This window comes from Heterocephalus glaber, unplaced genomic scaffold (assembly GCF_053883595.1).
Source record: "Heterocephalus glaber isolate CG9 unplaced genomic scaffold, H.glaber_assembly_v1.0 deba00001497, whole genome shotgun sequence".
NCBI lineage: Eukaryota > Metazoa > Chordata > Mammalia > Rodentia > Bathyergidae > Heterocephalus > Heterocephalus glaber.
This window is the reverse complement of record NW_028258320.1, coordinates 47313385-47325749: the sequence shown is the minus strand read 5'-3', so window position 1 is coordinate 47325749 and position 12365 is coordinate 47313385. Positions and strand designations below refer to the sequence as shown.

General features: G+C 45.2%; 2 protein-coding genes across 5 annotated transcripts in view; one reads left to right on the top strand and one right to left on the bottom strand.

Annotated features, from left to right (window-relative positions):
- Positions 1-1863: 1863 nt before the first annotated feature.
- Pgam1 (phosphoglycerate mutase 1) lies at positions 1864-9750 on the bottom strand. The gene is made up of 4 exons (XM_004838587.4): positions 9426-9750; positions 5354-5628; positions 3868-4048; positions 1864-2928 (listed from the first exon to the last, which is right to left on the bottom strand). Exons 1-4 carry the CDS (start codon positions 9562-9564, stop codon positions 2759-2761), a joined length of 765 nt encoding a protein of 254 aa, XP_004838644.1. The 5' UTR covers positions 9565-9750; the 3' UTR covers positions 1864-2758.
- Rrp12 (ribosomal RNA processing 12 homolog) overlaps positions 9747-12365 on the top strand; it is a 47567-nt gene continuing 44948 nt past the window's right edge. The window contains exons 1-3 of one of the 4 annotated variants that reach the window (XM_087185063.1): positions 9747-9872; positions 10007-10127; positions 10286-10360. The gene's annotated coding sequence lies outside the window, so the exon portion shown is untranslated. Of the gene's footprint in view, positions 9873-9973; positions 10128-10285; positions 10361-12365 lie in introns of those variants that run through there. The other 3 variants (XM_087185061.1, XM_087185064.1, XM_087185062.1) reach the window with 3 other exon arrangements.

Below are 12365 nucleotides of genomic sequence, written 5' to 3'. Positions count from 1 at the left end.
GGAGGCCTTTATTAGTCACCCAAGCAGCATGTCTAACCTGGGATATTAGGTATTTAGGTTTTTATTTGAATCAGGATATATTATCTTTGTGTCTTTTTTCTGTCTGCTCATACTAACTGCAAATGGAAAAAGGCTGGTTTTCATTTAGAGCAAACTGTACCCAGCTGGATTTATTTCCCTTCTCAGTAGTTTCTAGTTGGAGTATGTGGGTTTCAATAGTCTATATGTTTTCAGTATATAATTTTAGTCAGGATGGCAAAATGGAGGCTGCATGATACCAGTTTATTTACATATCACTGCTTCCTAAGAGCAATTGAAACAACAGCTAATGGACTTCTCTTACTTGTAAGCATTCAATACTGTATATGCCTGTCTCCCCAAGTAGCCTGAACTCTTTAGGACAGGATTCTCTTTGAACCCCAGAACACAGTATTATGACTTAACACATAGCTCAAATACTCAGTAAATTTTTGATGAAGCCCAGCCTGATAGTACACACCTGTGATCCCAGCTACTGGAGAGGCTGAGGCATGAAGATCATGAGTTCAAGGCCAGCCTGAGCAACTTATTTCAGCATGGAACATGCCCAAGGCCAGTGGTTTTGTTGAAGACACATTCTCCTTTTCAGGACATTGTGGTGTAGTGGACCATTTACTGCCAATGTAAGAACATCTTTGGAATGAGGAATGAGCAAACTTACAAGGTCCCAAGTTTGATCCCCAGTACTAAAAAGAAAAAAGAAAAAGGCTGGGGATATTAGCTCAGTGGTAGAGCACTTGCCTGGCATGCATATGGACCTGGGCTGCTCAACCCCAACATCACTAAAACTTTTTTTTATCTAAGTGTTCCTATAACTGACTGAGCATGTCCAAAGAGGGTCAGGAACCATTAAGTGATAATGAGATTGCTAATCTTAAATTGGCTTTGGGAAACAAAGAGGAGGCTGGTTTGTTTTTATTTTGTTGCCCAGGCTGACTTCCAGCTCCTGGACTCAAGCAACTCTATTTTAGCCCCCAGAATAGCTGGAACTACAGGTATGCACCACCACACAAAGTTTAATGCTATTCTTTTTGTACCTTGAGTGATGGTTCTCAGCCTTAAACTAGGCAGGGTAGTGCATGCCTATAATCCCAGCATTCACCATGTGGTAGGATTGCTACAAGTTCAAGGCCATCCTGAACATAACACCCTGTCTCAACCTACCTAAAAAGCTTTTTAGGGCCGGGGATTTAGCTTAGTGTTTCTGCCGCCTGCCTTGCAAGCGCAAGGACCCGAGTTCGATCCCCGGTACAAAAAAAAAGTTTTTTAAAAAATGCTGGTGCCTGTTCCCAAATCTCAAGAGGTAAATCCAGAGCCAGATTCATTTTGCACACTCCATAAATGATTCTGATGTATCCCAGAGTGAGAAGTATTGTTTTGGAGATCTAGTAGTGGTCTCCTAGTGGTGACGTACCTTATGCATGTGGGCTATTATCTTCCTGCCAACAGGCCAAGATTTTAGTCAAAACTTTATTGTAGGTGCCCGGGATGTAGCTCAATGGTGCTGCACCTGCCTGGGAAGCACAAGGTCCTGAGGTTCAATCCCCAGTACCGGGGGTAGGGTGGGGGCACTTTAGCCCAGAGTGGTGACCCATGCTTGTAATCCCAGCACCGGGGAGGCTGAGGCAGGAGGATCACCAGAAGTTCAAGGCCAGCCTGGGCTACATAGTGAAACCCTGTCTCAAAAAAACGACTTTATTGTAAGGAATGGAGAATGCTAGAAACTCAAGTGTTCTCAGGATGTAATGAGCTTGTAGGTCATAAACACTTCAACTTGAACGCTGACTTCTTTGGACAAAAGGTGTAACACATCACACAAGGAAATATTGCACATCACTCCTTTATTATACTGATTTGGAAAAAAGTTAAGTTATGCTCAAAATGAGTACTGGGCCCATGTGGCAGGGCCAAGCCAACTGGGACATGATTCAGAAATCAAACATAGTGAGACACACTTGGACATGGTCAAGAGGCATTTTCACTGCCACCAAAACAAGGCAGAGGGATCCTAAGATACACAGCAGGATGCACTCCTGCCCCATAGAGGCCAGAGTTTATCCTGTACTAGTGTGAGGAATGGCTTATTTTCTGGTGACCACACGTGGAACTATTCAACCACCACTAGAAACCCCAGAAGGGTTTTTGTTTACCCTTTTTTTTTGTAGAAAAATTTAATACATAAACTTAATTCAGGATTAATCCCAACCTTCTGTAGTCAGCTCCTCTAGGGTGAGGGAGGAAATCATTGTTTTTTTAATCACCATGCAGGTTACATTCATCTCCCACTGGAATGACTTGAGCTCTCCGACAGTGACCAGACTAGAGAGTACAGGGCTGGCTCCTAGGAGCACAATATGCTCTCTGGCCTCTCCTCACTGGTCATGGCTTGGCATGGTTCCTCCCTGTCCTCTACTCAAGCACATCCTTAGTAAACAAAGCAGAAGCTCTAGGAAAAAACAGTTACTACCTCTCAACTCTCCAGGATAAGAAGAGCCTTCCCTGGGCTTGGACTGAGAACTTGTGTCCTAGAGGTACTATTCTGACTAGATTCTATCAAGGGAGTAGATGTAGGAGCTAAAATGCTAAAATGAAAATGGGAGCCACAGGTCCCCATCTGCAACTACAATATAAGATGCCTACAGATGTAATCAGTGTGATGGGTGTGGGGGACAGGTACAGAGGAATGGATGGATGGGCGTAGCAGGCTGCTTGCTGGCCTTCACTTCTTGGCCTTGCCCTGGGCAGCCACAGCTTCCATGGCTTTACGGACGGTCTCTTCATCCCCTAGGAACTGCATGGGCTTGATGGGCTTTAAGTTCTTATCCAACTCGTAGACAATAGGAATACCAGTTGGCAGGTTCAACTCCATGATAGCTTCTTCAGAGAGACCTGGAAATAACCACCATGATCAGCCCCACAAGGTGTGAATACACATCTCCCTTCTGGGTTTACTCATCCCCCAGCCACCAAAGGTCTTTCTTAGGAATTAAAACAAGACACTCTTACTCTCACTCTGACTCTTACTTGCTAATCTTTCTAATAGTTCTGATCTGTGCAAGTAGATCCATCCCCCAAGGAATGGACCCTAGTCCTAATTTCTCTAGCCACCAAACTGAAAAGCAAGAAAACATATGCAGGGGGTATGCAGGATTCTGAGATGGGCCACCAACAAACTACAGAAAGGTCTATAGTGCAGCTATTCCTATCAAAGTGCGATCCAGAAGCCCACGGGGAAGCAGGACTATACACATCTCTTGCATCCTATAATATAGAGGGCTATACAGGACCTACATAGTACATCCATCTACCACTTCTGGGCCTCTAGGTCTTCAGGAATGAAGCAATTTAAGATGTAAACTGAAATTTATATGAGAACTTAAACCACATTGACTGAAGAATTTATTAGCAGTTTCAATTGGCAGTCCCAGTCTAGAGGAGGGCATCCCAACACTTGTGAACAGATGCTAATTCTGGATCAAGTCTGGAATAGAACCTGAGGTTCTGAATGCTGATCAAGTACTCAGCGGGTCCAGCTGTCACTTTTGCAGACTACACTTTGAGAAACAAGGATAGGACATGTTTTTCCATTAGGTGTCAATCCTAGAATGTCTCTGAGGCTATGAGTATGTCAGCCCTTTCCTGGAAATCTCCTTTGTATGAAATAAGTCCTTCATTAGTGGCGGATCTGCTTTATCCATCCTTGAAGGCTCTAAAAAAATGCACATACCAAGGGCCAGGGATTTAGCTCAGCAGTTTCACTGCCTGCTGTGCAAGCACAAGGACCCGAGTTCAAACCTCGGTACCAAAAAAAAAAAAAAAAGCACATACCTTCCAGATGCTTAACTATACCCCGAAGGCTGTTGCCATGGGCTACAATCAAGACCCGTTTCCCTTCCTTGATCTGGGGAACAATTTCTTCATTCCAGAATGGCAGAGCTCTGGCAATAGTGTCTTTCAGACTCTCACAGGAAGGCAGCTGATCTTCAGTGAGGTCTGCATACCTACGATCCTAAAACACAAATTTCAGGTTCACCAGTTATGAGTGATTGCATCTGTTTTCATTTTTTGGTTGCATATTTTTTCTTTGGTTTTGTTTGAGACAAGATCTTGCCATGTAGTCCAGGCTGGCCTTGACTTCTGCAGCCCAGGCTGATCTTGAACTTATCATCTTCTTGCCTCGGCCTCTAAAGTGCTGGCATCACAGGCACACACCACCACGCCTGACTTGGGTCTGTTAAATGGTTTTCACAACGTTTCAATTCTGCAGCTCCTCATCTCCTAAGAGGTTAGTTAAATGGTAAAGGTTTCTCACAAGGATCCAGAATGTAGCTGAGAGCTTGGGGAAAGGGAATCATAATCCTGCATCTCTCTCTCTCATTACCCAATTTAAAAGAAATGTAACTTAGAAAAGAAAAAAAGTCATGCAATGCAGTTCTTCCCAATTCACTTTAATTTGCAGTCCAAAGGCTCTCGATTTTATAAAATATGTTAGTGGAGATAGAAGCCTGTCTTGGTGGTACATGCATATAATTCCAGCTACTTGAAAGGCTGGCCAGACAGGGTGACTCATGGCTATAATCTCAGCACACTCAAGAGGCTGTGGCAGGAGGACTGCTGTGAGTCTGAGGCCAACATGGATTACATAGGAAGACCTTGTCTCAAAAAGGCTGACACAGAAGGATCAAAAATTTGAGCCCATCCTGAATAAGAAATAAAAAAGGCTGTGGTCGGTGCAGCTCAGTGATAAAGCACCCCTGGGTTCAAACCCCAGTTACCACACACAAAAAAGAGAAAGAGAGAAATTCTCAGGTAAAAAACATAAACTATGAATTAAAATCGTATAACAAGGTCATTCCTGGCTGGGGATCTAGCTCAGTAGTTCCGACACCTGCCTCACAAGCGCAAGGTCCTCAGTTCGATCCCCAGTACAAAAAAAAAAAAAAAAAAGTCATTGCCCAACAAGGTCATTCCTTGGCAAAAGGAAGATCCCTTTTTTTTTGAGAGTCATGAGGAGACCCGGGCATGGTGGTGCATGCCTGTAATCTCAAAACTTGGGAGGCTAGGCAGGAGGACTGCCCATGAGTTCAAGGTCAGAATGGGCTACAGTGAGTGCCATCCAGGTCAGCCTAAACTACACAGTGAGAGCATGTCTCAAAAAAAAGAGAGAAGGATGAAACAAGGCACCCCCGTTAACTACTTTATCATGAATTATAAGGTCAATGGGACTAAACAGATGCTTATGCAAGTTAAAGTGAAGCTCAGATTCTAACTCCCTGATCCTTGTTAGAGTGACCAAACCTGGGTTTGTCCATACCTTACTGATGTTACTGTAGAAGGGATGATCAGGCTCCATCGGAGGTGGTGGAACATCATAGGAGCGCCTCCAGATCTTTACCTGAGCCTCACCGTGCTTGGCAGCAGTTTCTGCTTTATTAAGGCCAGTCAGACCCCCATAGTGCCGCTCATTGAGACGCCAAGTTCTCACCACTGGCAGCCACATCTGGTCAATGGCATCCAGTACTGTCCAGAGGGTCCGGATTGCTCTTTTCTGCACTGAGGTGAAACAGATGTCAAATTCATAGCCAGCATCTGTAAATTAAAAGTTACAAGTGATAAGCTAATGAGGTTCATTCTTAGCCACAATTTTTTTTACAATCTTATTCAGGCTCTCTGCTTCTTAGCAGCCACAACATGAACAGCTTTCCTCTGCCAGATCCTTCCACCATGCTGCCAACCATGCAAGGACTGAAACTTGTGAAACATGAGCCAAAATAAACCTCTTCTCCTTAAAAAAAAAATCTTGGCCAGGAATTTAGCTCAGTGGTTCCGCCGCCTGCCCCAAAAGCCCAAGGACCAGAGTTCAATCCCTGGCACCAAAAAAAAAAAAATCTTATACAGATAGTCTAAATGAAATTATTTGGCCAAATATTTTCTTTTGTATATTCTTTCAGTAATTATAATATCTTCAAGGAAGACAAAATTTATTGATTTGTTACAGATAACAGTAGTTCCCCAACAATTCATCTACCCCAAGGCCTAAATGTACTAGCTGACCTGAAGCTTGTGCTGCTTATGCTAATTGCCCAAAATGTTATGCTTAAACACATTTTAAGAATTTATTTCTTCTTCACTTATGTAGAGATTCTAAAAACTCAGTTCTCTTCCTAAATGATAACTAACATTTCTGGAGGGCTTACCATTCATTGGTCAGGCACTGAATGTTTTACTGAAGTCTTCATAACAATTTTATGAAGTTACGTTCTTTACAACCCATTTTACCAGATGAGGGAAATAAAGATGTGGGAGTTAAATTATCCAAGGTCACAGCCTAGGCTGTGTAACTTCAAAATCCAACTCCTAACTACCATCTCTAGCTACCCTCCCCCTTTGCACTGAGTTACGCCCCAGCCCTTTTAATTGTTTTTTTTGGGGGGGGGGTGATTTTTGGGGGTTTTTTTTTATTTTTTTGAGGGGCCGGGGATATAGCTCAGTGGCATCACACCTGCCTCAAAAGTGCAAGGTCCTGAGTTCAATCCTTAATACCAGAAAAAAATAAAATACTTTTTGAGACATGGTCTCCCTAAGCTATTAAACTGCCCAGGCTGGGCTAGAATTTGTAATCCTCCCTCAGTCTCCCACAGTGCTGGAATTACAGGCATATGTCACCATACCTGGGACACAGAGTTGTCACTTCTGATAGCTATTTTCTAGACTTATCCCAGAAAAATGGAACTTTAAAATCCCAACAATCAGGACATACCAAGAGCTCCTGGAGGTTGCTGATAAACTTCAGAAATTGTATGTCCATTAAGGAGTGTGAAAGTTCATAATCTATAGCTTCTCTTTATTACTGCCAAAGTGCCAGCCTCTTCCTTTAGAAGAACATACCAACTTCAATTTAAGTGTCAAACCAAATTTAGAAGCTATTCACTGAAGAAACCAAACGCTGGCAATCTGATTCCTTTATAAACAAATCTCTCCAATGTCTCTTTAATACATAGCAGTTGGGGGAGGGGAGGGTGTAATTGAGTTATGTCGGCCTAACCAATAGGTTACAATGAATCTTTTTCATGAAAGCTTATTCTTCTTCCCTTCTAAAGTAGGAGATGAACCTTCCCTATGCAGTGAGCCAGGAAAAAACTCAAGGTCCTCTTCAAAATTCAGCACAAACTTTCCTGGGTATTGCTTCATACTGAGGTTTGCAACAGTAATTAAAATGTAAATTTCCCTGTCAGTCATTCAGTGAAAATGAGGCTACTATAAACTAGCCAATGGGGGATGGGGGATTAACCACCAGGAAACCCACCACCACAGAGCAAAGACAGATCCCATCCCTAAGCCTCAGGATAATCCGGCTAGACTTGGTTCCCGTCACCTCCCTAACCGTAAGTGGAAGAATGGCTCCCCAGCAAAAGGCTGAGTCACTCGGAAGCGAGTACCCATAGTGCAAGCCTCAGCTCCCATGATAAAAACTACAGGCTATTTCACTGCAATTATTTCCACTTGCAGTGGAATGTCTCACTTTGAATTCACAAATAGTCCCCAAGGAGAAAAGCCTTTCTTCATAGGACTCTTTAACAGAGAACCCTGAAGGATCAGTAGCAGAATGAATGCCTTTCTTTGGCTTGCCCATTAAAGTAATAGCTGGGATGGAGTGGACACAAGTGTAGAGTCTACTCTCCCGCAGGGAAATCCCTCCCTTTCTCAGCCTTAAGGTTGCAAGGTGAAACTCAGTTCTCACTTCCACCTGAAATCAGATTCAAGACTACAAATCATATCAATGGAAGCGTGATTAATATATATCTCAGACCTTTCAGATTCATAATGGTCTTCATCATTCAGTTTTTGCCTTTAGTCTTTAAGCATCTGTAATACCCATGCTATATATTAATAATTTACATCCTATCTTCTAAAACTTAATCCTACCAATATTTATTTTAAAATTGAAATGCGGTCTGTTGTTTTACGGAGGTTACAAGTTTAACCTTTGATCATCTAAGAGGACAGAAGTAAATTTACTCTGTCCTAGGATAGGCACGAGCTGGCCACCATAGACCTATACAATTCTTCCTGCCAGAGCTAAAGAAAATGGCTTCCTTTACCAGCGTGTTTCCTTTCCAGGCCTCTCCTAGACGGTTACAATAGGCCGTCCCATAGCATTCTCGTGCCCCCAACAGGATTACATTCCCTAGGTTTTCTAAATCTTTACTTCATTTCCTACCCCACACACACTTCATTTCACATGGGTGTACAGTAAAGGCAAAAGGCTAGGAAGGACAATCTGTGGCCATTTAAATATTAGCGCCACGCCAACCAGGCATCAATAGCCCTTTTATAAAGCTGCTTCTTTGTCCAGAGGTTAAAAGACAGCAAAACATGATCTGCCCTAATCATCAGTGGAAGCAACTCTTCAGTCCAGGGATTATTGAATTGCTGGCAGCAGGGAATGCTTCCTTATTAGCATTCCAAAATCACAGAGAATAGCCGCAGCGGCAAGTCTGGATAAGCAAACAGGTCAGCATTATCTCGGCCACTTCCACCCTTTGCCCAGACTTTGTCTTTGGCCAACAGGCCACCACCAGTTTCTCACAATTACATGCTACTCCACCCAGAAATAGAGCAAGAACACTGGACGAAAAATAAGTAGATATGACCTTAAACAAGTCATTTTTCCAGTCCTCACTCTTTCCAACCATAAAGGTGGCCAGGAAGGGATGAGAAAGAGGGGAGTAAGATATGCTCATTTTATGGGGCTGTAAAGAGCGCCAACTACAATCCTTCATTCATTCACTCAATTACATCTGTGGATGCATGTTGGACGCAGTGTTTATGGCATGCTGCTGAATTGCAATTCTATACAAGCATAAGTATTTCTTGATGTCCTAAAGCGTCACTCCCCCCCACCCCCCACCCCCCGCTGCCGGGGACAAGCACGTGCATGGTGCCATGAACCTTCTCTGGGATCTGCAGCAGCTTCTTGAGAAACCTTCGATACTGCCGCTCTTAGGTGCCCGGGCATCCTCCTGCAGGAGCCTCAGGCCCTGGGAGTGACCCTAAAAGGCCTGGCCTTCACAGGTGGCTCCAAGCGTGTCAACTCGTCCCGGAGTTGGTGAACCCTCAAACCAAAATGGGAGAACTTCGCCAGGGAGCGTCCTGAACAGTTCAATGGGCTGCGACCGCCCCGTCCTCTCGCCGGCCTCCCGCGCCACTGGGTGACCTTGAGCAAGTTGACTCCCCAACCCCGCGCCCACCTCCGCACCAGTGAACAAGCTGATGGAAGGCCGCCTCCCAGGGCTGCCCTCCCAAAAGCGCGGGTGCGAGCCAAGCGGCCTCCAGGCCGCGCACCGGGCCCTACACACCGCCGCTAGCAGCCGGCGCGGCCGTACCTCGTAGCGCCTGCCCGCCGCGCTTCGCCTCCTCGTGGCCGGCCGGGCTCAGATCAGCGTCGTACCAGCCGCTAAAGCGGTTCTCCAGGTTCCAGGCGCTCTCTCCGTGCCGAATCAGCACTAGTTTATAGGCGGCCATGGCGACGGGTTAGAGATGCAGTGCCGACTATAGCTCGCTGAGATTCTGGGGGCAGTTCCCCGCCCCAACACACGCTCCAACCCGGCCGCGCCTGCGCGCTAGCACCCCCCCCCCCCCCGGACTCCCGCGCACTTTCTCTACCAAATCTTTCCACTCGTTCAGGACCTCCCTCCGCCCTCCAAGTGTGCGCATGCGTCCCTTCCTGGCGCTGCGACCGCCTAGAGGGGGGGGAGTACTCCTCCGGGACGCCAGGGCCATGCGCACTACGCTGTCAGCCCCGCGTCCGGCGCGGCGGTCACGGAGCGCACGTAAGCTCGAGGGGCGGCGGAGCTACTGAGCTACGCGCTGTGGGGAGGGGAAGCTACGGCCCGCTCTCCTGCCGCTGAGTCCGTGACCCGCAGGACCTGTTCTCCATCCTTTGTACCACTCTTATCCCCGCCAGGTCACTGCCTCACCCTTGAGCAGTTTGATTAATACATCTGCGTTCAAATCTTCACTCTTCCATTTTGTTTGCTTTGTATCTGCGGGAGGTCGCGAAAAATCAGCCTCATCCGTAAAATGGAGTAAGTTTTATCGGTATCTGTGTGAAATCTTCAGTAAACATTAGTTGCTGCTCTTGCTATTTCACTTCAGTAAGACAGTAGGCTATTTACTCCTATTTTAACATATAATGACCCTGACTGACTGCTGATTCCAAAGCCGTGTTCGATATCTGACACAGGGCTGCTGACTCCCAATTCCACAAGCTTTAATACATCTCAAATTGAAGCGTCTTCCTCCAATGACCAGGCAAACGGTAAGCCTCTTCAGATATTCCAGAGAAGAGCAGATTTTAGTCACTGCCTGTATATCTCCTTGCCCAATCAGGAGTTTATCTGCCTTTGTGGATGGCTTTCTCCTGCACAGGTCGATGACTCCTGGTTAATTTCAATCTAGCCTCTTTAATGAACAGGAAATATGGGCCAGGCTAGGGACTAAAGCCAAGGATGGGTTAACTGCCCATCCCTGCCCTTCAAGGCGACCAGAGGGCAAAAAAGAGCCACGTTTAATAGTTAATTTTCCTGCTGTGTACTATACCTTGACAACCTAGAAGTTTTTAACTACCATGCACTGAAATCGTACCTGCTCCATTCCAGCCATCCTTGAAAATGCTCCTAAGCTTTCAGTCAGTCCTCCTGTCTTCATAATGACCTTCTGAAGCAAGTACTGGGGTTTTGATACAGGGGAAATATTGTAACTCCCAACCTGCTAGACGTCAGATAGGCCAAGTTCATGTTCCCCAAAATGGAAAGATGAATTCTAAGGAACAGTAGAGGTTAAGAGTAGGAACAAATTATTGAGATAGATAGCTCCTGAGAGACAGGAAGGGACCTGAAAGTGGGTTGCTGTAGAACTCACTTCACAGAGGAAGTTTTATAGAGCAAAATCACAAGGTGGGTACCAAATCACGAGGTGGGTACAGCATGAGTCAAAACTATGACCAACAAATAAGATTACAAGTATAGCTGCTTAGGTAATATTAATCCAGTGAGGAAGCAGTTCATGTAGCAAGGGTATATGGAAAGAACAAGGACCTTTTTAGGGAGATATGGATCAGGAGGTCCTGGTCACCCTTATGGGTGACTGATGTCTATCTAGACTTTATTGGATCAGGTGATACCAATTATAGTATAATCTTCAATTTATTGCTTGTCCTTTGGAGAGGCATTTAGGTCAGGGCATTTTGTTTTTATCTTAGACTTGGCCTTCAACAGATGTACGTCCAGCCACAGTTGTAATGTGTTCTTATCCTCTGCACTGACTCCCTCGAGGGTCTAATCCTGTCTGACTGCCTAGAATATTTCTACCTAACTTAGCTCTCCATAATAGTTGTCCTCACTTACAAATGAACTAACTGAAGATGAGATAATTTGCCCAACATTATAGGAACCAGGATTCAAGCCTAAGCTCGCTGGCTCCCAAATCCATGTTCTTAACCTATACTCTGTACAGCCTCCATACTTTTATTGCGTTTTAGGCCTTTGTTGACCTTGAAGAGTGGGAAGGATTTGAGAGGTGGAGAAAAAGCACTTTGGGAACAACATGAATCAAAATACTTGACTGATTTGTATATAAATTAATAGCTATTTGTGAGAGTAGTGTGTTAATTATATTTAACTGATTTTCTCAACCCTCCAGCCAGTCATATCATGTAGGTACTATTTTTTTTGGTACTGGGGATTGAACTCAGGACATTGCACTTTCGAGTCAGGCAGTGGCACCACTGAGCTAAATCCCCAGCCCGATCATGTGATCATGTAGGTACTATTATATTTCCACAGATGTGGAAATCAAGGCCCCCCAAAAATAATGTATACAAAGTTAAGAAGTGGAGAAGAAACCAGGCCTCAGACCCAGGCTGTCCATGGCCTAGTCTGCACTGTAACCACAGTACCACAGTGCCTCTCTCCTCTGCAGCTGGTAGAAAATGGAGTTCAGTGTTGAAGAGGTGACTGGGAGGAGTTGTAGCCTTAAAAGCCCTACCCTAAGGGGCCAGGGATTTAGCTCAGTAGTTCCGTCACCTGCCTCACAATCGCAAGGTTCTGAGTTCAACCCCTGGTACCAAAAAAAAAAAAGCCCTGCCCTCCACTTCACCGTAAACTTCTTGGGTCCCCGGGCCTCCTCCGCCAGAATTGTCCCCTAAGGGCTCCTGGGTGTGGTCCTTGTGGGAGGCCTTCTGAGAAACTTCCCACTTAGGGAGTTCTCCCTCTGGTCTTCCTGCTGTGTAGTCTTCCGGGTCTGATATCCAGGCCCTCCCAGAC

Coding starts and splice junctions, on each gene's coding strand:
- Pgam1 (XM_004838587.4), bottom strand. CDS start 9,564: ATGGCCGCCTATAAACTAGTGCTGATTCGGCACGGAGAGAGCGCCTGG. Junction 5,629..9,425: donor CGGCGGGCAGGCGCTACGAG/GTACGGCCGCGC, acceptor TTTAATTTACAG/ATGCTGGCTATGAATTTGAC. Junction 2,929..3,867: donor TATAGTTAAGCATCTGGAAG/GTATGTGCTTTT, acceptor GGTTATTTCCAG/GTCTCTCTGAAGAAGCTATC.